The 26562-nt window shown below is 41.0% G+C and overlaps 1 protein-coding gene across 1 annotated transcript in view; it reads right to left on the bottom strand.

The window, feature by feature from the left end:
• The window catches only part of LOC132820308 (V-set and immunoglobulin domain-containing protein 1-like), a 31385-nt gene extending 8769 nt beyond the window's left edge, over nt 1-22616 (bottom strand). The window contains exons 1-4 of the mRNA XM_060832333.1: nt 22520-22616; nt 18742-18905; nt 14668-14811; nt 9082-9280 (exon numbers count right to left, since the gene is read on the bottom strand). Of these exons, the coding sequence (XP_060688316.1) occupies nt 9082-9280; nt 14668-14811; nt 18742-18905; nt 22520-22616 (604 nt within the window). The remainder of the gene's footprint in view (nt 1-9081; nt 9281-14667; nt 14812-18741; nt 18906-22519) is intronic.
• Nucleotides 22617-26562: the final 3946 nt, after the last annotated feature.

The raw sequence follows: 26562 nt of genomic DNA, 5'->3' as shown, positions 1-26562 counted from the left end.
GGAAGATGCTCAAAATTATCCTGACTATGACTCTTTAAATTTCCCCACAAAATATAAAATCTCATCATTTTCCCATAGCCACGCAGCAAAGGAATTGATGTGGTAACCACAAATTCTGCCAACCCAAAGAATTGTGCATGTGTGTTCTTGCAATATTTTTACAATTTTCCCCTCAACCCTTAAACAGTGACATCAAAATTTTCCCATTGACATTAATGCCATACAACTCATCTGCCATTTCAACTATCCAGCATTTTACTTTGGAGATCAGGGTGTGTCCCCCTATGCATAAATTGAGGCTTGAGGTTTGAGTCCTGCAAGTGCAACCGGTCTATGGATTACAGGAAGGACAATCAGGGTTCAGGGCCTGAGACTATGATCAGTCAAGGGTGTCCAGGAGGTAAGTAGCAATCTTTCTTGGAGTATTGCTCAATAATAGTCAGGTTGCTTGTCAGGGTAAGTGGATGGAGGTCTGGAAAAGCAGATAACTCAAGGGGTGGGTTTCATTGTACTGGCTCAGTGAAGGAATGGTCACTATGTGACCATCACTGAAGAAAAGAGGCTAGAAAGCTGAAATAAATGATAAATAGTAGGGTGAGACCTTACAATGAATAGAATGAGGAGGTATCTGATTGAAACTTAGAGGATACGCAGAGGCCTGGTTAGGATGGACTGGAAAAGATATTTCCACAATTAGGAGACTAGGACCTGAGAGCACAACCTCAGAATGAAGGGATGACCATTTAGAACTAATATCAGGAGGAATTTCTTCATTTAGAAGGAAACCCATAGCGCAGAATGCTGTTTCGAGACCAACTCATTGAGTATACTTAAAACAAAGATAGATAGGTTCATGATTGGAAGGGGATCAAGGATTAAGGAGAGAAACTCTGGAAAGCAGGGTTCAAACAGGTCACAGGATCCCTGGTCTCTACTTGGGGCTAACAAGGGAACGTAAAAAGTCATGAGCACAGGGTTAAGTGAAGAAATTAAGATTAATGTAAAAAGGTACAGTGAAAACAGGGGAAAGTTGGAAGATCATAGGGACCACAGCACAAAAAGGAACATGAACGAAGGGAATAATTTATGTGGCACAGCCAGAACTTGCAAATTATTCAGGCTGAAATCTTGGCATGTTGCATCAGGAGACAATCACACAATAACTACACAATATAGCTGGCACTGCATATAAAACAGGCAGAAACACAGCAGGCCTGGCTGCACCTGAAGCGGGAAAGCGAAATTAACATTTCAAGTTCAGTGACCTTTCTTCAGAGATTAAGTTACATTTTTTTCTTTGGGGAATGAAGTACTACTTTTGGAATTTGAGGCCTGGCTATGATAATTGTAGTAATCATGTCTCCATTAATTCAGTAATACCAGCTATCTAGTTTCAATTCATACTTCATTGGCTGATCATCCATTATCCAAGAATGTGGGAGAACTATGATAGCCTCAAGCAATCATAACCATTACATTGCATGTACTAACCGCCTCCTTGCAGTGTCAGCTAAGCAAGTACAATGAGATGAAGACACTTAAAAGCGTTGCCTGAATTTTTTGTTTCACAAGCACATTCAATACTTCATAATGGGAGATAATGCTTCACAGGTGCCACATTCACACATTGAACTGCAATTCGGAAGGGTCTGTGTTGTTTAAGGGAGCTTTGCTTTTTTTGCTAAAAAGGTGGCTTACTATCAGAATTCTACTCCCAAAGTAGCATGCAAACTTTAGGTGTACAAAGTGCATTGGATAAAGTGATATATGTTAATGGCCCTTATCGAGGAATGACAGCGAGAACCTTGGAAAGCCTTCATGTCACACTGTGACATATGATAGATGTGAGGACACATGGATTCCTTCAGGAAAAGTGAATTATCTTTCTGACATTTCCTAGGGTTGATCTACTCATGGATCTCTATAGAGATTGTTTCCATGGCTAGAGACCTTGTGGCCATGATGCAATTCTGAGGACAACATAGAAGGACTCAGTGATTAAAACTTCATCAGCAAGGCTGGCAAGAAGAGCAACCTCCAGTAGCTGCTGCATAGCCTCGAGAGAAAGACACAGCAAGTGTAGATCCATGAAAGAAGTGGCAGGGAATGATAAGATCCCAAATCTACAGGCCTCATTGTTGTTTTCTTCAATGGCCTGAAAGAGAGTGCAGGGACTGCTTAAAGGTATCCCAGGTCAGTATCACCAAACTGGAGCAGCACCGTCACTCAGAAAGATGGTAAGGCAATCCTATCAGCATTTGTGAATTTTTAAGCCAGCAACTCATTTCAAGGAGTATCTGGGATTTCATATAGCAGCTCCCAAACTTTAACCCCAAGGATTGAAGTCATTTTCTCCAGAAAATCGCTCATTATATCCTTCTCCTATGATGAGGAGAGTCAATTAGCTCAGGTTGTGGGTTTCTCCACCAATGCTGCCTTCCCCCATGTGCAGTGTGCTATTGACTGCACACAGTTGCTTTGAGAGTACATGAGTAACAACCTGCAACGTTGCCTGTTTCAAGAGAGTCAACATCATCCCTGTATATAGAAGACTCATGCAGCATGTCTCAATGACTACCACCCAGTGGCCATAACTTTGGTGGTCATGAAGTGCTTTGAAAGGCTGGCCACGACATTAATCAACTCCAGCCTCCCCACTACTCTTGACCCACTCCAATTTGCCTATCGGACCAACAGATCCATGTCAGATGCCATATCTCTTGCCCTTCACTCTTCCCAAGAACATCTTGACATTAAGAACAGCTACGTAAGAATCCTACTCATTGACTACAGTTCAGCCTTCAACACTATTATCCCCTCAAGACTGATTACTAAACTTAGTGATCTCGGACTAAGCCCTATTCTCTGCTCCTGGATTCTCAGTTTTCTGACCCACAGGCCACAATCAGTGAAGATTGAGGACAATACTTCATCCTCACTAACACTCAACACAGGAGCCTCCCAAGGGCGCATAATCGGCTCTCTACTGTACTCACTGTGTACTCATGACTGTGTCGCCAAATACCAGACCAATGCCATTTACATGTTCACTGATGACACCCCCATAGTTGAATCTCAGATGGCAATGAAACAGACTACAAACGGGAGGTGGAAGACCTGGAATAATGGTGCACTGAGAACAATCTAGCTCTCAATGCTGACAAAATCAATGAACTCATTATTGACTTTCAGTGGGATCTTACTCAAGCCCCCCTACATGTTAACAGCACAGAGGTGGAATGAATGGAGAGGTCAAATTCTTGGGAGTGGTCATCCACAACAAGCTTTCTTGGACTCTTCGTGTGGACGCACTGGTTACAAAGGCCCAACAATGTCTCTTCTTCCTCAGGTAGCTGAGGAAATTTGGCATGACGGTGAATACCCTTGCCAACCTTTATAGGTGTGCCATCGAGAGCATTCTGTCTAGATGTATCACTACCTGGTATGGTAACTACCATTCAAGATCGGAGATGGTTACAGAGAGTGGTGTACTCGGCCTGGACAATCACAAAGGCCAACCTCCCATCAATAGAATCCATCTACCAGGCCTGCTACATTCTTAAAGATCCATCCCATCCTGGCAATGTTTTTCTAAAACATCTACCATCGAGGAGAAGGTACTGTTGTTAGAATACTGAATGGACTCACAAACTCTTAACATTTGCCTATATCTGTATTTTTGTTTTTGCTGCTGTTTACCTATTATTTACTTACCTATGCTACTTAACAATGTGATCTGCTTGTATTGCTTGCAAGACAAAGCTCTTCACTGTGCCTCTGTACACGTGACAATAGATTCAATTCAAAAGAAAAGGCTTCCATTCCATCAATGTTTAATAACCTGTGGGCCATCAATGCTAAATCATGGAGGTCTGCACCAAATATTCTGGGAAATGAGAACTCACAGGTTGCTGAGTCCTTCCAAGGTCATCAACCCATTCAGGGAGGACTACAAGAGGCAACCTCCAAACATGGCTCATGATAGTTTGACGAACCCCTTAGAGTGACACAGAATGTGGATGTAATGCCACCCAAGCTTCCATGAGGGCCATTGTGGAACAGAACACGGGCCTCCGAAAAATGAAGTTTCGATGTCTGTGTTGCTTTGGCGGAGTCTTGCTGTATTGCCCGAAAGGATGTCCTGCATCGTTATTGCAAGCTGTGCTCCTCACAATTGGAAAGGCACTTTCCTGGAAGCAGAACATTTCTAAGGATGAAGGTGAGGATCACAGCATTGACAGGGGTAACATCCAAGACAGCATGGTAGAGCAATTCATCAGTGAGGCTGAGGCCAAAGAGAATCTCACTCAAACCTGCCTCTAGGATGAATGAGCAGCTTTGGACTTGTTTAATTGTTTAGCATTCTGATGTAATCTGGCAAGCAGCCTCAGCTTAGCGCAAAGGAGATGTGGACCTTGCTATTTTTGCAGTTTTTGACCTTCTGTGTTGCCGCATAAATGTCTCAGTATCCATTTGATTGTCTGCCTGATATCGTTGGGGATTCCCATTTCAACTATCTACACACTAAATGTCCTACTGACCTTAAGGAAACAGCAGTATTCAGTGAGTCATTCACCAAACTAAATCTCTTCAGGCTTCAGTCAGCAAATCTTATCTGAATGCTATGCAATGAAGCCTCATAATAGTCAACAGGTTAAGAGGGATTCTGAGGAGTTTCCTTTTGACTCTTCCATCACTGGTAACTCTGTTTTGGAGGAAGATTGAACTTTTCAGAGAAACTTAGCAGACTGTATGCACTCTGAAACATTCAAGGGTTACTAATGATGAAAAAGTCAGAGGGAATCTCCTCAGAATCCCTCTCAGATCTGCTCACAATACTGTAGGTGGGATCTAACTAGGGTTTTGTATAAGTGCAACATAATGTCTGTATCCTTATGCTCCAGCCATTTAGATATGAAGATACACATTCCATGAGACACCGTAATTATTTTCTGCGTCTGTTTATGACATTTTAAAAAGGTACGCATCTAAACTCCCAATCTCATCAGACAGTCACTTATTTAACTTTGTTCCTTCTGACAAAAAAAACCCACTCTGATCAATCCCTTTTCTGGTCAAAATAAATAACCTCGTACTTGCTTAAGTATCCATCTACCACAGCTTTACCCATTTCACATTATCCATCAGTATCCTTTTGTAATTTTATGCTGTCGCCAACACTGTCTACAATGCTGCCCAATTTTGTGTTGTCAGCAAATTTGGACATTTGATTTGTTATGCCATTATTCCAAGTTATTAATGACTATTGTAAATAATTGAGGCCAAAATTGTGCAACATTTTTTGTGTTCTTTACTAGGAATGGCCTAGGTCAGGTTTGGGCATCATGATGTGCTAGATTGCCTTTGAGACTAAGAATTAAAGGGAGTCAGGGAGCTGAGTTGAGTATGGTTGCCGTTACAAAAGAGAAAGTGCTAGAAAAGCTAAAAGGTCTTAAAATTGATAAATCTCCTGGCCCCGATGGGATACATCCTAGAGTTCTGAGAGAGGTGGCTGAGGAAATAGTGGAGGCATTGGTTGAGATCTTTCAAGAGTCACTGGAGTCAGGGAAAGTCCCGGATGATTGGAAGATCGCTGTTGTAACCCCCTTGTTCAAGAAAGGATCAAGACAAAAGATGGAAAATTATAGGCCAATTAGCCTAACCACTCGGTTGTTGGTAAAATTCTAGAATCCATCATTAAGGATGAGGTTTCTAAATTCTTGGAAGAGCAGAGTCTGATTAGAACAAGTCAACATGGATTTAGTAAGGGAAGGTCATGCCTGACAAACCTGTTGGAATTCTTTGAAGAGGTGACAAGTAGGTTAGACCAGGGAAACCCAGTGGATGTGGTTTATCTAGACTTCCAAAAGGTGCCACATGGGAGGCTGCTGAGCAAGGTGTTCGAGGTGAGCTACTGGCATGGATTAAGGATTGGCTGTCTGACAGAAGGCAGAGAGTTGGGATAAAAGGTTCTTTTTCGGAATGGCAGCCGGTGACAAGCAGTGTCCCTCAGAGTTCAGCTGTTCACATTATATATTAATGATCTGGATGAAGGGACTGGGGGCATTCTAGCGAAGTTTGCCAATGATACGAAGTTAGGTGGACAGCCAGGTAGTACTGAGGAAGTGGGGAGGCTGCAGAAGGATCTACACAGTTTGGGAGAGTGGTCCAGGAAATGGCTGATGGAATTCAACGTGAGCAAATGCGAGGTCTTGCACTTTGGAAAAAAGAATAAAAGCATAGACTACTTTCTAAATGGTGAGAAAATTTGTAAAGCCGAAGTACAAAGGGATGTGGGAGTGCTAGTCGAGGATTCTCTAAAGGTAAACATGCAGGTTGAGTCCGTGATTAAGAAAGCGAATGCAATGTTGTCACTTATCTCAAGGGGGTTGGAATATAAAAGCACAGTTGTGCTCCTGAGACTTTATAAAGCTCTGGTTAGGCCCCATTTGGAGTGCAGTGTCCAGTTTTGGTCCCCACACCTCAGGAAGGACATACTGGCACTGGAACGTGTCCAGCAGAGATTCACATGGATGATCCCTAGAATGGTTGGTCTAACATACGAGGAACGGCTGAGGATCCTGGGATTGTATTCATTGGAGTTTAGAAGACTGAGGGGAGACTTAATAAAAACTTACAAGATAAGACATGGCTTGGAAAGGGTAGACACTAGGAAATTGTTTCCGTTAGGCGAGGAGACTAGGACCTGTGGACACAGCCTTAGAGTTAGAGGGGGTCAGAACAGAAATGCAGAGACATTTCTTCAGCCAGAGAGTGGTGGGCCTGTGGAATTCATTGCCGCAAAGTGCAGTGGAGGCCGGGACACTAAATGTCTTCAAGGCAGAGATTAATAGATTCTTGATGTCTTGAGGAATTTAGGGCTATGGGGAGAATGTGGGTAAGTGGAGTCGAAATGCCCATCAGCCATGATTAAATGGCGGAGTGGACTCGATGGGCTGAATGGCTTTACTTCCACTCCTATGTCTTATGATCTTAAGAAGACATAGTAAGGAAAAAGATATTTCATCAAGCTTAATTATCGCTGTTCTTTGATTTCAAAATCTGCAACTTCAAGTGTTACAACTGTGTAAAATTGTTGATTCTTGCATGCAAGAGGAATATCACTGTTACGAATCTCAGCAGCTGCTGTGGTGTGCTCAAACTCTAATCGAATGCATGGCTAAATGAAAGCAGAGCTTCTATTAGTTGCAATCATTTTTCAGAGCATTCCTTTAGGTTTTCATTCAAGTCTGTAAATAAAATGCTTGTACTGTTGCAGCATGCAATGAAAGTACCATTGCCAAGTGTTTTTCATGCCACCTCAGTCAGGTTTTTATGACAGAGGGTGGTGGTGGAGGGTTGTTTTTCAGACTGGAGGCCTGTGACCAATGTAGTGCCACAAGGATCGGTACTGGGTCCTCTACTTTTTGTCATTTACATAAATGATTTGGATGCGAGCATAAGAGGTACAGTTAGTAAGTTTGCAGATGACACCAAAATTGGAGTTGCAGTGGACAGCAAAGAGGGTTACCTCAGATTACAACAGGATCTGGACCAGATGGGCCATTGGGCTGAGAAGTGGCAGATGGAGTTTAATTCAGACAAATGCAAGGTGCTGCATTTTGGGAAAGCAAATCTTAGCAGGACTTATACACTTAATGGTAAGGTCCTAGGGAGTGTTGCTGAACAAAGAGTGCTGGTTCACAGCTCCTTGAAAGTGGAGTTGCAGGTAGATAGTGAAGAAGGCATTTGGTATGCTTTTCTTTATTGGTCAGAGTATTGAGTACAGGAGTTGAGAGGTCATGTCATGACTGTACAGGATATTGGTTAGGCTATGGTTGGAATATTGCGTGCAATTCTGGTCTCCTTCTATCGGAAAGATGTTGTGAAACTTTAAAGGATTCAGAAATGATTTACAAGGATATTGCCAGGGTTGGAGGATTTGAGTAATAGGGAGAGGCTGAAAAGGCTGGGGCTGTTTTTCCTGGAGCGTCAGAGGCTGAGGGGTGATCTTATAGAGGTTTACAAAATAATGAGGGGCATGGATAGGATAAATAGACAAAGTCCTTTCCCTGGGATGGGGGTGTCCAGAATTAGAGGTTTAGGGTGAGGGGGGAAAGATATAAAAGAGATGTAAGGGGTAACTTTTTCACAGAGGTGGTATATGTATGGAATGAGCTGCTAGAGGAAGTGGTGGAGACTGGTACAATTGCAATATTTAAAAGGCATTTGGATGGGTATATCAATAGGAAGAATTTGGAGGGATATGGGCTGGGTGCTGGCAGGTGGAACTAGATTGGGTTGGGATATCTGGTCAGCATGGACGGGTTGGACCAAAGGGCTTGTTTCCATGCTGTACATCTCTATGACTCTCTGACTTTAACCTGTATTGCCCTGAAATGTTTCATCTTCCTCCAAGGCATAATTGAACTGTGAGAGACAGCACATTGTGCAGCTTTCCTCAGCAGAGCAATGCACTATAAGAGTGAATGGACATGTGAGCTGCCTATTGCACATTTCCGAGCCTTGTTTCACATTGATCTCCCCCGTTGAGTTCATAAATGGAGTGAACCATTCCCTCCAGAGATGCATAGAATCATCACTGATTTGGTACGCTCACTGACAAGTTAGTTGTAGGTGTGGGATAATGTAGACAGGACAGGTTCTAGTTTATAGTATTGCGTTACTGCAAATAGGTTAGTATTTCACAGCCCTAGCTAATGAGAGGACATGGGCTCAAATCCTGAAATGGCAGATAGTGAAATCTGAATTAAATTTAAAACAAATGTGGAATAAAAGGCTAGTCTAATGTAGCCCTTGTTAATGTCATAAAAGCCCATGTAGTTCACTCATCTCCTTTAGGTTAGGCAATCAGCCATCCTTTACTGATCTGGCCTATGTTTCACTTTAGACTTACTGCAAGGTGGTGACCCATATCTGCCCTTTGGCTACTGGGAATGAATAATAAATTAGGATGGCCACACCCCATGAACACATTTTTTTTTAAAAATCTATTTGATGATCACAGACTTGAAAATTGAGTGAGAAATGGTGACAAGAAAATTGATACAGGTGAGCTACCTAATACTGTGAGCACTATTGATCTGATGTTAGTGCCTGTAAAGTCCGGTGGATTATCAACTTGACACAAGTAATCCCCAGTGTCAGACGGACGCAGCTTCTCGATGGTAATGGATGCATTTCCTGGGGCATGTGTAGCCACTAATCTGCCTTTGAACTCTTCGTTTATGTATATCTGTTTGCCTTCAGAAAAATATATCTGTAAATGAAAACAGGAAAAGTTACAAGACATTGGAAGACAGAATTAATAGGAATATGTAGGATGGACATAGGATTAATAATAGTCACAAACTCAGGATTATTTCCTCCCAGCACGAAACAGCTCCCTGATTCAGCACAGACAACACTAATTAAACAATGCACCACATGAAGATTAATTATAAAACAAGAAAAAATACTGGGGGTTGCTGTTTTGAGGTTTAGATGCAAACTTAGTCTATTTCAGGCACGGGCCTAATTCTGGAATTTAAAATATTCAGGCCTTAGATTCTATTTCGTTGCTTGGTTTGTGTTGACTTCCTTTTTTCTAGCCATTGATTCCTTGACACTTCTGCTTGGGCCTGGTTTGGCTCAATTGGTTGGACAGCTGGTTTATGATGTGGAATGATACAGGTAGTATCTGAGTTCAATTTTTTTTACTGATTGAGGTTACTGTGAATGATTCTCCATCGCAAACTCTCTCCCTGCCTGAAGTGTGGTGACCCTCAGCTTAACTCACCATAAGCTGTCTCTCTAATGAGAGACAAACCCTATGGTGACTCTAATTTTTACCTATGCTAGTCACCTCACATGCGCCTTGCTCATCTACCTCACCTCACCTAACCTGTCCCAATATTCTCATTATTTTCTAGTTAAAAGAAAACTTCATACAAGTTCCCTACCAGACGATTTTGGTTCTTCATTCTGGTCTTCACCACCAGTGGAGATATCTTTTCTATGTTTACCCAATCATAACCTTCCACCTCACTCAAATCATCTCTCACCTTCTCTTTCCCAGAGGAGTTCCTAGCCTGGCCAATGTTTCCTGATAATTATAACCTCTCAGTTCTGTTATTATGGTAAGGAATCTATTTTGTACTCTTCCCACTGTCACTACATTCATATACCATTGGGATCAGAACAATGTATAACAGTCCAAGTGTGGCCTAATCAAGATTGTATACAACTTTGGCATAACCTCTCTACCATGCAATTCTATCTTGCTAGAAATAATGAATTTTTAAATCGCCTTTCCTAACATCCATACATAGACATACAGCAGCAGTAATCGGATCACATTCAAGCAAAGAAGTCCTGATCAAGCTTCTGTCAGTGATATTTAGTCCAATAATAATTTCATAGGGTATCTCTGGTTGGCATAATATTAAATCAGCTCAGACCAAGGGTTGACTCTGAGACCATCCTGCATTCAATACTCACTTCTTTCATTAGCAAAGTACATTACTCAATGTTATTTTATAAAAGGCAAAGTTGTCATAGTCTTATGCTCTCCTGAGACAGCGGGACCTTCAGTGGTGAATTTAAGCTAAGGATCAGCATCTCTCAGGTTAGAGGTGAGATTGAGATGATAACCTCAATTGGTACAGGAATTGAACCTGCATAGTTGAGCACGCTGCATTGTAAACCAGCCATCAAGCCAACCAAGCTAACTAATATCTGTGTTTTTCAGTGATCTTATTGTTTTTGCAATAGCTACAAAAATATTGCTTATAGTATTTTGAGGTCAGTAATCAGTTTAGATGATTTCACCCCTGTCACATGGCTTCATTCATTCTTATCTTCTCAGGAACACACAAATCACACAAGCAAAACAGACAAATAGAAAGAGAAATCAATTGAACAGTAAACTGGAAGGAGCAAGGTATTATTTGAAATGTTGAGGAAATGTTTCCATCAGTTGGGAATTCAATGCTGTATTTTAATTGCGCGTTACACACCTCAGTGAATTCATTGTTTGTAAATTTGATGTGGAATGAGTGATAAAAGGGCTGCATCATAGAGCTGTGGAAAACTGAATTTCTTTGTTTGAATGTGTATTAATAAGAGCACTGTTTGCCTTCTGCTGTGTAAAGATGTAATTGTTTGCATATTTGGGTTGTACTAGGCACTTTGTATCACTCCTCTTTTACAAGAAGATAAAGAAACCATTCAAAATAAGTGAGGCTTGACAGGCTTATGCGTTCCCATGTGTGATCAAAAAATAACCATAATGGGATAACTCTTTGAGCAGCCCGAAAGCTAAGGGTTAAAAGGTGGAAAAGTACATAATATGCCTATCAGAGAGGCATAATTTAATCTCCAGTCCTTTCCAGTAAAACAGCAGGTTAGAACTTTGCTTGGGGAGAATGGATTAAACTCAGTTCAGATCAATGAGATATAAATTTCTTCTCTACCCTAAATACACTGAAAGTAGTTTCTCTCAACCCAATCTTATTGGGTAGTTAGCATTGGAAAATAAAAGTTTCCTTTTTTCAGCACTGGCAGACACATATTCAACTTTATTCAAAAGTCACAAGGATACAATATCTGAAACAGAAATATCCCATGTTCTGCTCAGGTGAAATTTTCCCATTTTCAGTTAAAGTGTCTTGTTGAGTTAAATCTATTGCACTTGGTCTGCCAGGGCTGTGAGTGACTTTTCTCACTCAATCTTCCACTTGTCCCCCTCATTAATGAGGTAACTGAACTTTTGGGAACTTTTTTGGGGGAATCATGTAGCTGGAGAGTAGGAAGAGCTTTCTGCAGGCTACCTTTTCGGCCCTGTGAAACCAATCTGAAGCCCACCTAATCTGAAGCCCATTCCATTCTTGTCCATATGCCCATCCAATGACAATTTAAATGCACGTAAATTTGGCGAGTCTACAACTGTTGTAGGCAGAGTGTTCCATGCCCCTACTATTCTAGGGGTAAAGAAACTACCACTGACATCTGTCCTATATCTACCATCCTTCAATTTGAAGCTATGTCACCTCATGTTAGCCATCACCATCCAAGGAAAAGGGCTTTCACTGACAACCCTGTCTAATCTCTGATAATCTTATATGTCTCAAATATGTCACCTTGCAACCTTGTCTCTAACAAAAGCAACCTCAAGTCCCTTAGCCTTTCCTCCTAAGACTTTCCCTCCATACCAGGCAACATCCTAGTAAGTCTCCTCTGAACTCTTTCCAAAGCTTCCATATCCTTCCTATAATGTGGTGACCAGAACTGCACGCAATACTCCAAGTATGGCCGCACCAGAGTTTTATACAGCTGCAGCATAACCTCATAGTTCCGAAACTTGATCCCTCTACTAATAAAAGCTAATGCACCGTATGCCTTCTTAACAAACCTATCAACCTACGTTGCAAATTTGAGGGATCTATGTACATGTACACTTAAACCTCTCTGCTCATCTACACTACCAAGAATCTTACCATTCGCGCAATACTCTGCATTCCTGTTATTCCTTCCAAAGTGAATCACCTCACACTTTTCCACATTAAACTCCATTTGCTACCTCTCAGCCCAGCTCTGCAGCCTATCTGTATCCCTCTGTAACCTACAACATCCTTTGGCACTATCCACAACTGCATTGGTCTTTGTGTCATCTGCAAATTTACTAACCCCATCCTTCTACACCTTCATCCAGGTCATTTATAAAAATGGCAAACAGTAGTGGACCCAAAACAGATCCTTATGGTACACCACTACTTGTGGTACCTCTGGCTGATTGTAGTTCCCCCTTCACCCTATTAAGAATGCTGCCCTTTGACTTTCACACATGGTCATTTGCTTGAAGCACATATTTTTGCCATTTGCATTGCTGGCATATAATTGACATAGCATACCGTGGCACATGAGCATCCCTTTGGATGTGCGGTACTTCCAACTGTGGCAAGATGCCTGCCTCCCTTCTCTACACTAACAAGCAATGCAATCCATGGAGGCTTGTGAGCTAAGAAAACAAATAAGCTACGCAGGAGTGGTTCTCTATCTGTCAGCACTGAAGTCAGTGAGAATGCACTGAGAGAGTAATGTAAAGGAGACTGAGGCTTGCAGTCTCCAACTAAGTGAAAAGCACACTAGGAAAGTAATCTAAGAGCCATAACAACAATTCTGTAAAAATGCATGATATGTGTGTGTGTCCCTTCTTACAAAGTAACCTGGCAGAAGCATGCAACTCGTAAGTGTCCTTGAACTCCAAGTGAAGTGTGGACTTGACACTCCCTTGAGTGTAATGGACACTGTCAAGCAATTTTTGCAAAAATGGAAAACCAGATTCTCAAAGTTGAGAATTACATTTCTGATTATTCCCTTAGGTTCTAAAATGATGAGTTCTGAATCTTGCTAATGAACAGCATACACCTGCATTTCATCGTTAGCTAAACTCGGCTAGTTTTTATTGTTATATTCTCAGCTGGTATTATTACTGGACAAGTTAGATCTCAGACTGAAATCTGGCCTCATTGATCATTTTCTTTGGTTTCAATGAAACATGAGGATGCGATGTTGTAAATTTTGTTTTAACAATAAAACATCAGTTTATTACACAAAATAAACTAATATAAAATAGAATAAAGTAAACTGTTTCATACAACAGTTTAAAGTTTTTGATGCCTACATTAAAAATATAATCCAAGTAATCACCGAAGCATACTTTACAGTACTCACATCAGAGAGAATTTCTCCTCTCTATCATCTCCATGAGGTTTAATTTAACAGTGGCTTCAACTTCCAGTCATAAGAATCTGATAGTCTCTTCCTGGGCTTTCATATAATTGAGGTTACTTCCTCAGCAACACCCTGTACACTTGTAACAAGAGTTTCCTATTTTTAATCCCCAACTCCCGGCAATAAAAGCCAAAATTCCAATTGCCTTCTTAGTTACTTGCTGTATTAATTACTTGCTATATTTGCATGCAAAATCTTTTGAATTTCCTGCAGAAGAACACTCAGATCCTTCTAAGCTGCAATTTGTTTTGGATAAGCTCTCCATTTAAATAATAGTTTGATTCAAACCACCAAAGTGCATGATCTCACACTCAGTTGGCTAGACAGCTGGTTTGAGATTCAGTGAGATGCTAATGACATGGGTTCAATTCCTGCATCAGCTGAGGTTACTATGAGAATCCCAGTTTCTCAACCTCTTCCTTGCCTGAGGTGTGGTGGTCCTCAGATTAAATCACCATTAGTTGTCTCTCTCTAACAAGAGAGCTGCCCTATGGCAACCTGACACTTTCCTACATTAAGTTAATTCTGCCAAGTTTTTGCATAGTCAATCGACCTATCTATGGCCCATTGTAGCTTCCTTTTATCCCCATCATAACATGCAAACCACTTTCTCACCCTCCCCCCAAAAAAATGTACAAGTGGTTTCAGAGAATTATTATGTCGGTGCAGGATTTAAGTGGAGCTTGAGATGAGAACTTCTTTTCATGGTACAACAAACACGTTTGCAAATGTTATTGCTCCAAGAAGCTTTTCTTCCTGCCTCCTATCATAATGTATCCTGTGGACTTGACATTCAAAATGGAGAATATGGAGAAGTGTTTAATTATATTGCTCTGCACTATGGCCTGTGCATAGCACAGAAGCAGAACTTACCTGGTGCTGCCAGTTACACAATCCTCGTCTATCAAACATGTGTACCGTCTTGGGGCAAAGCATCACGCTGCTGTCATCCACATTGTAACCAGTAGCACAGGAGGTCTGCTGGATTTGGTAGAAATGTGCTGGTTGGATAGCTGACTATGTAAAAGCTTACATTTTGTCATGCTGTACGAGTGAAGATCCCACTTATATTGATTTAAACCATTTTATTGATTTGAATTGACTGGCAGTGGTCATTTACTGGTTTGATCTCAGTAACTCAATAACATGGGATTGAAGACAAACATATCTCCAGGACCGATGGCTTCCATTTTGGATATCAAAAGCATTAGGTAAGAAATTGCATCTGAATTAATCATGAATTTTCATAGTTTTCTGGATTTGGAATTGTGCCTTTGATCATAATGTTGAAAATATCACGTCTCTATTTCAGATGGAATGACAGGCAGAGAAGTAATGATGTGGACTTGGAAAACGCCTCTGATAAAGTTCTGGACAAGTTATGGTCAAAAGAAGGGACATTCCATAAAACTGAAACTATGAGTTAGAAACGGACTTCGAGACAGGGTGCAGAGACGAGGCATAATTGGATACTATTTTAATTTGAGGGATTTTGTAATTGGCAATTCCCAGGCACCTGTTTTGGCCCCTCAGTTTATCACCATTATTCTTTGGACAGAACACATCTAGCTTTGGGAAATGCATTTCAGAAAGGAGGGTTTACAGTGCCAGACTAACACTAGGGCTTAGAAAGCTAAATTATGGGAACAAAAACATGAGATGGAGAAATAGAATTGTATGTGCAGGCGTTTACTGGATGCACCATAAATGTGTAACAAAGTGACAGAGACAAATTAATTGAGTGGACAAATCATGGGGAAGTGCGATATCACCTGCTTTTGAAGCAAGAAATATTTTGTTAATCATGATAAATCCAAAATCATCTAAGAGTAAAGGGATTTAGCAGTCAGAACTATAATCACTGTGCAAAATGTAACTAAAATTTATGGAATGTTGGGTGTTGTCCTGGGAGGTTGGAATTCAATGGTAGGAAAGTGATGCTTTAGTTGTTCCAGTCTAAGATGGACTTCATCTGGAATGTATTGCTTTGGGAACTGCATCTCAGAAAGGAGGTGTACAGATCCAGCCTGATGCTATGCCTTAGCGGGTTAGGTTATGGGAAGGAATAGGAGTAGGAATAGGTCATTCAATCCTTCAGTTCCACTCTGTCATTTAAAATGATTTTTTACCTCATTTCCCTGCATATTTCCATACCTTTAGTATCCCAAATTCTATTGATCTATCTTGCACATACTCAACAACTGAACATCTACAGTCTTCTGGTAAGAGGATTCCGAAGATCAACAACCCTCTGAGTGGAATAAATTATCTTCATTTCATAACAAAAGGCTGATCCCCATCTGAAACTACATACAAACGTCAAAGAACAATACAGTGGAGGAATAGGCTCTTCAGCCCTCCAAGCTTGTGCTGACCCATTTTGCCCTTCCATATTAAAACTGTCTTCACTTATAGGATCTGAATCCCTCCCTACTCATGTATTCATCCAGATGCTTCCTGGTTGCTGCTATTGTGTCTGCTCCACCAACTCCTCTGGCAATGCATTCCAGGCACTCACCACCCTTTGTGTGAAAAGCTTCCCTTGCACATCTCTTTTAAACTTCCTCCCTCACACCTTGAACCTGTGTGCCCTAGTAATTGACCCCTCTACCCTGGAAGAAAGCCACATACTTTCCACTCTATCCATGCCATTCATAATGTTATAAACTTCTATCAGATCGCTCCTCAACCTCCTGTGTTCCAGTGAAAACAAACCCAATCTATTCAAGTTTTCTTCATGGATAAAACCCCCCAGAAAAGGTGACATTCTGGTAAACATTTTCTGTACCCTCTCCAATCATCTTCTGATAGTGTGGTGACCAGAACTGTATGTAGTATTCCAAGTGTGGCCTAATTCAAGTTCTATAAAACTGCAGCATAACTTTTTTATCCTAATACTCAACATACCTTCCAGTGAAAGCAAGCATGTTACTGGCCTTTTTTACTACCTTACCCACCTGTGCTGCCACCTTCAGTGATCTGTGAACCTACACACCCAGATCCCTCTGCATATCGATAGTCCTAAGGGTTATTCACTGTTTAATTTCCACCTGTACTTGACCTTCCAAAATGCATCACCTCAGATTTGTCTGGATTAAACTCGATCTGCAATTTCTCTGTCGATGCCTCCAACTGATCTGGAACCTGCTGTATCATCTGACAATCCTCCTACTATCTGCAACTCCATCAATCTTTGTATTGTCCGCAAACTTAGTAATTAAACGTTTTCCTCTAAATCATTTATGTAGATCACAAATAGCAGAGATCCCAGCACTGATCCCTGTGGAACACCATTATTCACAGCCCTCTGCTCTGAAAAACATCCTTCCACCGCTACCCTCTGGCTCCAAATGACTAAGCCAGTTCTGCATCCATCTTGCCAGCTCGCCCTGATAACATGTGGCTTCACCTTTTGTACCAGTCTGCCATGAGGGACCTTGTCAAAGGCTTTACTGAAGTCCATGTAGACAGCATCAAATGATTTTTCCCTCATCAATCATCTTCATCCCCTCCTCAAAATACTCAAACAAGCTAATGAGGCGTGACCTCCCCTGCACCAAACCATGCTGTTTATCGCTAATAAGTCTATTTGCTTCTAAATGTGTATAGATCTTGTCCCTGAGAATCTTTTCCAATAATTTCCCTACCACCATCATGAGACTCACAGGCAATAATTTCCAGGATTATCCCTGTTACCCTTCTTAAGCAATGGGACAACTTTGGCTATTGCCCAGTCCTCTGGGACCTCACCCATGGCTAAAGAGGGTACAAAGATGTCAGTCAATGCTCCAGCAATTTGTTCTCTTGCCTTCCTCAATATTCTGGGACAGATCCCATCAGGACCCAGAGACCTCTCTATCTTAATATTTTTTAGATCTCCCTAATTTTATCCCCAGCCAGGGAAAATAGCCTTTCCAATATCTACTCATTAAGTCTCTTAAGAATTTTATAAAATAAAGAATGGTGGATGCTGGAAACTTGAATTGAGCTGTTCTGAAGAAGAGTCATTGGAATCTAAATGTTAACTCTATTTGCTCTCCACAGAGGTTGTCAGACTTACTGAGCTTCTCTCGCAGTCTCTGTTTTAGTCCCTTTAGACTTCTTTATTTTTTAATGAGATTACCTCTTTCTTTGAAATAAATAACTTTAGATGAATTGTGAAAAAGGGCAATTGTTTTTCTCTGAACACCAATAATTCTCTGTCTCTCACCAATAAAACAAAATCTGTTTTTTTATTTTTCCTTCCAAAGTGGATAACATCACACATCTCACATCATACATTATTCTTGCCAATTTTGTTTATATTCTCCTGCATGGGTTTTTGATATTCCCCTGACTTTAGAAGATTTCATTGAAATGATGGAAATGTTTGATTGTATAGGTATGGAAAGGTTATTTCCTGTAGGTGGGTACGTAGAATGAGGGAGCATATTCTTAAAATTAAAGGTAAGCAATTCAGGAGTAAAATCAGGAATTGCTCCTTCAGTCAAGAGTTTGTGAGAAAATGAAATTATGTCCTTGAGAAATTTGTGGATGCTGGATCAATTTAAATTTTTAAGACTGAAAATTGTGGATTAATTTTGGAGGAGGACATCAAGGAATATAGATTAAAGGCAGAAAAATGGAGTGAGAGAAATCAACTATTATTTTATTGAATAGCAGGAAAGATTCAAGGGGCTGAATGATCTATTCCTGGTCCTACATTGTCCAATAACATGAACAACCTTACCCAAAGTTGTTACAGCCCAAACCTTACAGCCCTCATCCTTTCATGGATATTCAAAGTTGTGCCCACAGTGACACAAGTATCTGCTGCCATCCTGCACATCATGGTGCTAGATTATCAAAGAAGTCAGGAGTAGTAAATGCATGCTTCCACACTGCTGCATCTATGCTGGCATTAGCAGGGCTCTGGATGTTCTGTCCCAATGAACAGAGATGCTTTACCTGTTTGGGCTTCTTGGTAGTGGTTCCAAGGAAAGTCCACTGGATGTTAAGTTCAGACAAGCTCTCCACCGTGGTCGTGTATGTACATTGCAAAGTGGCATTTCCTCCTTCAGTCACATTCAAATGATTGTCCTTCACTGTCACTTCAACAGCAAACACACAGCCTGGGAAACAAACAATGATGATCAGTAGAGCCTGACTCCTCCATCTTTCAAACAGTCTTGTATATTGTATTATAATACATATAAAACAGAAAAAATAAACTGCAAAACAATACACTGTTCATTAACAGAAACATAAAATATTTAAAATATTCCTGTTGATTAAATATACATCCTTCAGATTAATTTTCTTCATTTGTTTTAGGTATAGTTACAAATACTGTTGAACATTACCAATGGAACCGATGAACATTCTGCCACAGTAGGTTGAAAACAAATCAAGAATCTAGTCCTTTTGCGGAAAAAGCAGTGTCAGGTCATGATCATTTGCAACAATAGGATATCTAACCGTCAAACCGTGAACCTCAATAGTCATGCCAAACACTAACATTTTCTTACAAAATATTCCATGATAACACAAGGAAGTGGTGGAGGCTGGTACAATGACAACATTTAAAAGACTTCTGGATGGGTTTATGAATAGGAAGGGTTTAGAGGCATATGGGCCAAGTGCTGGCAAATGGGACTACATTAGGTTAGGATCTCTTGTCAGCATGGACGAGCTAGACCAAAAGGTCTGTTTCCATGCAGTACATCTCTATGATTCCCTGACAAGAAAAGAAATTATTCTAACCCAAATAGCAATTGTGCATCAATAGCAATTTTCTTATCTTATGGGTAAGTTTTTGACTTAGAAAATCAATGTTATTTCTTAATTTCTATTGGCTCTGCCTCTAAAGATGGGCTCTCCCTGTCTTTTGTAAATTATGAACCCAAGAAGTGGGATTTCACCAGGTTACAATGGAACTATTCTTGTGATGGATAGATTATCTTTTGCTGGAAATGGTCATTTCCTAGTGCTTGTGTGGAATGGATATTATTTGACACTTATCAGCCTGAATTTTGTCTAGGTCTTGTAACATTTGGACATGCAGACTACCTCTGAATCTGAGGAGCTGTGAATGGTGCTGAATTGTGCAATCATTGGTAAACATCTGCATTTCTGAGCTTAGGATGGTAAAGTAGAATTGATGGAACAGCTGAAAATGATCGGGCCTAAAATGCTATCCTGAGAAATACCTGCAGAGCTACCCTGGAGCTGAAATAACTCCAAAAACCAAAACGATCTTCCTTTGTGGAAGATATAATTCCAACTAATGAATAGATCATCGACCCCAATCCTGCCCCAATTCCTATTGGCCGGTCCTTTTTTTAGGGTTTGTAGTAGTTAAATGCAACTGAATGTCTTGCTTGGCCATGTCAGAGGGCTTTTAAGAGTCAATTAGATTACTTTAGTCTGGTGCCACAGTTAGGCCAGACAAACTCAAAATGGCAAGCAATGTCAATATGGCAGACAAGGTAAATATGGCAGACCAGCTAAAAATGGCAAGCAAGGTCAATATGTCGGACCGGTCAACATGGCAGACAAGTTAAATTATGGCAGACAAAGTAAATATAGCAGACAAGGTAAATATGGCAGATTACCTAAGGACATCAGTAAACCAGATGGGTTTTTACAACAAGCATTTCATGTCATCATTAGACCTGTTTTATTAATTGAATTTAAGTTCCACCGGCTGCCATGTAAGTTTTGGCTCAGGCCTCCAGACCATTAGCCTAGGTCTCTACATGACTAATCCAGTGATTTTACCAGCATGCTGCCATCACTGTAGCTTGTTACCTGTTAGCCTAACAACGTGAAAGTTAAGGTTAACTTATTAGAAATATTTTTAAAATATAATACACTTATAACCTCCTGTGAGAGTATTCAGAAACTCCCAAAATGGCATTCATTAATGACACTTAGTTGCCATTGATTTGACAATATAGCAGAATGGTGGATTTTACAGTCCACTACAGTCACTCCTGGCACAGACCAAAGATGGAATTTTGGCCTCTTTAGGTCAGTACCACACTGACAGTAAATTTGCCCAGTGCGCCGTCAGGTTCAGAAATACGAAAAATGAATCATTTAAATGGAGAGAAGGAAAAGGACGGTGTTTCAATTGTTACTGACTGAACCTCACACCATTTTTTAAAGACTAAAAGTGGAATTCTTCTAGCTCCTGAATGACGCGGACGTTCTTGTAAGTCACTCGGAAAATTGGGGCAAGAATGGAAAATCAAGATTCTAAACGATAAAAAAAGTCCAACTTTGTACCAAAGTTTGAGCAATAAGAAAAGGATCTCACTACTGTGCAGAGAGTTACCAATTTGCATGTATCAACATCTCAGAATTATCTATTCTCCCTTCACTTGTGTGAAATCTGCTCTTCTCTCATGTGACAGAGAGAAACTATACAGTGACAATTTTCCACTTGAAAGTCTCAGAGGGTACCTGGCAACTCCAGCTTATGCTTGCGGCTCTGGGCTTCCACCTTGACCAGCATTCTCCAACACCTCAGGGCACATTCCATGGACAATGACTGTCTGCACCCTCAGCCCATGGTAGTTGGCATCAGACACACACTTGCCTGAGCACATCATCATCTCCGACACACTTATAATATTGTTATCAACTTCAATGTTGTATTTGGAGCACACCAACTCCTTGTATTGTAATGCTTCTACGAAGCCATTTGTACAAAGGGACTGGCACCCATCTTACACATTGGAGCAAGCTGCACCTTAGGCCTCTTTGTTTGGTCTGCTTGGGTGCTCACAGGATCTCTGCTTTGTCTTGACTTCTTGCGTTCAGAACGTATAGGCACAGAGTACTTCTGTTTTGCCTTGCCTCTTAATACAGACAGAAAGCCAGGCAACTTGTCACAGGGTGGGGAGAGGAGGATGTTTGGTCATTGATGATCAGCACCATGGCTTTAATGGAGATATTGCATCACATGGTTGGCCTGGCTAACCTGTCGCCCAGGGCTCAGGAGATGAAGACATAAGTGAAAGAGTAAGGCTGGAATGTGTGAAAATCCAGAACTGATTGGGTCCGCATGGAGTGCAAGGAAGAAAGGAACTTGAAGGTTTGGGCAGTTCATCTAAATTAGCAGCCTCAGCCTACAAGTCTGTGGAGCTCAATCTGCATTGACTTCCATCCTCTTCTGAATCGCAGCTATGCAATGAAAATGAAAAATGGCAGCCAGCAGGCGCAGAGTCGGCTGAAGTGTTTCTTCTTGTTTGGGGATGTGGACTCTACTTGTCAGTGATGTCAGGCCTGGCAACTGGCAATTGCATTCATTACACTTGTACATCTTAGAGGTTAAATACATCTGTTATCATGGACTCCTGCATGCAAAATTCCTGGGTGGAAGCAAACATGAGTATGTCATTGGTCAGTACAAATTGATCACAGTCATCTCTGGGAAGTAGAAGCAATCACAGGTTACCTTAAGAAAGTCACCTAGACAGTTCATATCTCATAGATTGTATGAGAATGTAGAGCTGATTTCCTCTTGCCTTGAACTATGAGTACTTGCTAACATGTGCCTATATGCAATACTGTCTTTCTTGGATGATAAGGGAGAATAAGGATGGGGGCAAGGGTTCAGTGATCCTACAGCAGTCTCGATCCCCTACCATGGTTGTATGACATGGCTCTGGGAGTGTGCTGGACCCAGGCCTTCATGGCAGTTGCCAGCTTCTCCAGGTGCCATATGCTACAGCCATACCTTGACTCCTATATTTACTGATTGTCTTGGATAAACCTGCCTGCTCTTCCTCTGCCTGCCTGTGCATTTTGACAAAGTCATTACCAGTTGAAACCATGGGATCGCCCTATGCCTCAGGATGAGCAGTGCCCAGTTTCCAGCAGTCCCACAAGCACCAGACTCCTGGGGTATTTCTACCATGACCATTTGTAGAGATATGTCAGTGATGTGCTCACCAGAGTGCTCCTGGGTCTAATCTAGAGAGAAAATTCATCAAATTGCAAGTCTCTGAGCTGGTTGTGGATCAAGGTTTTTCTACAGTGAGACAAAGGAAGGGATTGTGTATGTTAGTGGTTTTGCACGAGCAAGAGAGATGCAAAGCAATTGCTAATGTGTAAGTGGATAGTGCAGATGGCAGGAAGGATTACTAACGTGGGAAATGATGTGGGTGAAAGCTTTTGAGTTGCATGCACTAGTTGCAGTTATTAACCATGATCCTTGGTGAGAGGTGTGTGTTATGGCAGAGTTAGAGGGAACAGGGGCTTCAGGAGTTTGAGATAGCGGAGAGAAGATGGTGGCAGATTACAAAAGATTTCAGATCTTCTTCTGAGCATTTCTTTTAAGCTGGGACACTGCACTGATCTAGGCCTTTCTCTGGATCTATGCTGGTTGAGTCTGGTGGAATTGCTTCCTTTGACAGCTACATGGATCAAACTGGGTAATGTCCCTCCTCTCCACCACCCTATCCACAAGCACATCCAGGTCTCTGTCCTTGAAGCAAGGTGTGAGCTTTCCTTCTTCTGACATAATGGTCCAGCAGCATAGTATGAGGAGCAGTTAATTGGCTTGCAGCATCTGAGGTAATGTGTCGATGGGCTTAAAATAAGGTACCAGCCGCAAGAACACCGGACGTTCCTGACATGCCAAGCACTTCAGCCTCTCCTACTAAATGGTTACATGAGAAGGAAACTGTACAGCCTGGTTACATAAGTAATGAGATATAGAGTGAAAATTGCATGAGAAAAGTCACTCTCAATACCATGGAGGACAGGGCACGATGAATCTCACTTGACACAGTACTTTAATTGAAAACTCCAGCCATAAATGTATCAATATTGCAGGCTTCTTTCTTGGTCAAGTTTGCACCAGACCAGTTCCTTGTGGCCTTGCTGTTAGTTTATTATATCATGTATTTCTTTATCCTTTTCCACTACTTCCTCTCCAACCCTTCCATTGTCATTTAAATGACAAAATTTTGTGTTTCCTTCTTGCAGATTTGGAAAGTGTGGCCTGTAATGGTCAGTTGGCATGTTGAAATGCTCCTCCTTTTCCTCTGATCAAAATCTTTCTCCTCTGAGCTTTCACTTCTCCGATTACTACTGTCACCTTGCTATTGATGCCGAGCGTTTACAGCTGGGATGAAGAAGTGTAGGCCCATACATATTCGTAGTAAACATTTTTTTCCTCATAATCATGTCATAATATTCAAGGTTGGAAAGTGGGACTCGTGTAGATTTTGTGTATTTTTGGTGGTACACACTCAAAAGGTCAAAGAGCACTTCTGTACTGAATAACTGTGTGATTCTGTAATCATTTGACAAAATTTTTGTCTCATGTTTGATTTACTTGATTTATTGTGTTCTTATGAATTTGGTTTCAAAGACTTCAACTTTTGTCCCATTGGCAGTGGCTATCCTTTTGGTCACATTTGGATTGAAATTCCTCTGAATAAATCTCTATGAAGCCAATGTGATTCCATTTGTTTGGATCACTTGCTTCAGCTCAGACAACTTTTTTTGTTCAGTAATTGGTTTTGCATCCATTCTATATGATGAACAAGGTCATACTAACAGCAACACTTGTCTTCTCTGACCCTCTTCCTCATTGCATCCACATACCATTGGCCAGCAAACTCACAGAAGGTTTTCTCCACTTTTGAAAAAAAATCTCATTATATGTTTTTGGTTTTCTTTTTTTCTCTAACTTTCCACATCTCTGGCCTTTGTTGAATCTTACTCTCTACATCTGTGGCAGATGACAATTTGCAGAAGTACATGACCTGTCAGAAAGCAAGCCACCAGGAATTTCTTCTGTCAGGCTTTCATGCAAGCTTTGCTTTTAGCCCCACTGGCACTTAATGTGGGGGAATGAATCACTTAGTTTACGGCTGGGTAAATAGTCAGGGGATACTGAAAATGTTCAATGCATCTAACAATGTCACTGAAACAGTCTGAGTACAACTCCCAGTGCCACGTCCCCCACTGACATAGCTGTAATTTTTCACAACTACTCGACCGGAGGACAATAGGACTGTATGCTTCTGAGGTAGAATATCACATTTTTGCCTTTGTGCAGCCTCTGATGTTGGTTATTCCTTGCTGTCCATTCTCAGGTACCAGTTAGTATGGTATTGTTCAGTTTCAGAATGTTTCTTTTGAATAACTGCTGTCTTCCAAATTTTCACAAAAGATCTTCAGATATAGTATAAGCTGGGTGGTGTTATTCTGCATTGCAATGTCCTGCTTCACCTTCAGATTTATCACTGAACCCTGATTTTTCACATTCTTCCTGATATGAATGTTTGTGTGGATTTCTTTCCTCTGGGATTTGTCATATCCAGACATTTCACACCGTTCTGTGGTTCCTATGTCAATCACATTCTCAACGTTACCAGCATCTTCCAGAATATTTTCCTATCCATTTCTCCTGGTGTTCTGGCTAAGGAAGCTCATTGACCATCATGTTGCTTTGTTCTGAACATCTTTTCCCAATAACTGGACTTCTCACAAACTCTACTGTTTAATCCAAATGCAGGGCACTTCCTTCTGATTGTGATTTCTTGTCACTACCCAGAATTCCTGCATGTCTTGTTCCTTTCTAATCTTCTAATGTTTTTGTTGCATTTCTCCTTGGCTTAGGAAAGGTTGGTTGTCTGGATAGTCTGATAATTCATCTGTTCTGCTAATTGCTTTGTGTGCTCAGCACTGTGTATATTGTGAGCTTATACTCTCCAATCAGTGTTTTTCTGTAATTCAAATTGCATGGAACCCCAATTAGTTGAACTATTAGCTTTTCACCTCTGTCCTTAAATTAACGTATACAAATTCCATTTTTCAGTCTTGTTACAAAGTTATTTCATTTATACCTTGTTTGAAACCTCATTATTCAGACCAATAATGCCAGAGATTTTATTTTGTTTGATTTGGAAATGGGTGTTGAATCTTTCAAAAACTACATCTGGGTTTTTGTTCTCCATTTCCAGTTGTTAAACAAATGCAATCCTAGATCTCCTGCCTACAAAAGGATATTAGCTGGTTCTCACTTTATTATAAATGTTTGCTGAAATATAACCTGCATTTTTGCTTAGGTTTCTCAAATGCCTCCACTGGATCATCAGCTACCCGATCCATTCTGGCTTTGCTAAGCACATGTCGCTCTGCTGTTCGACATTTTGTGATATTTTGCAAGATTTGTTCAGTTTTCTGCAACTGATATGAGTGAGTTTTTCGTATCAGTAAGTGCTACTGGCGTACTCACAGAAAAACACTGCCATCATTATAGATTGATCTGAGTTCTGTGGTGTTTGAATATTCACATGTCATATTTAGAGAAGTGAGAATTCTATCTGCTTTAATTTTTACAGGCTCCTTGCGAGGAAGAAACTATCTAGACAACTAACCTTTAGTTAAGACTAGACATGTGGGCGGCACGGTGGCACAGTGGTTAGCACTGCTGCCTCACAGCGCCTGAGACCCGGGTTCAATTCCCGACTCAGGTGACTGACTGTGTGGAGTTTGCACGTTCTCCCCGTGTCTGCGTGGGTTTCCTCCGGGTGCTCCCGTTTCCTCCCACAGTCCAAAGATGTGCGGGTCAGGTGAATTGGCCATGCTAAATTGCCCGTAGTGTTAGGTGAAGGGGCAAATGTAGGGGAATGGGTGGGTTGCGCTTCGGCGGGTCGGTGTGGACTTGTTGGGCCGAAGGGCCTGTTTCCACACTGTAAGTAATCTAATCTAATCTAAAAATCAATAAGATTACTGCATGCAACAGAAACATTACAAGATTAG

Source organism: Hemiscyllium ocellatum, chromosome 11 (genome assembly GCF_020745735.1).
Source record: "Hemiscyllium ocellatum isolate sHemOce1 chromosome 11, sHemOce1.pat.X.cur, whole genome shotgun sequence".
Classification (NCBI taxonomy): domain Eukaryota; kingdom Metazoa; phylum Chordata; class Chondrichthyes; order Orectolobiformes; family Hemiscylliidae; genus Hemiscyllium; species Hemiscyllium ocellatum.
Note: the sequence above shows the minus strand (reverse complement) of the source record. Positions and strands in the feature narration are given on the sequence as shown.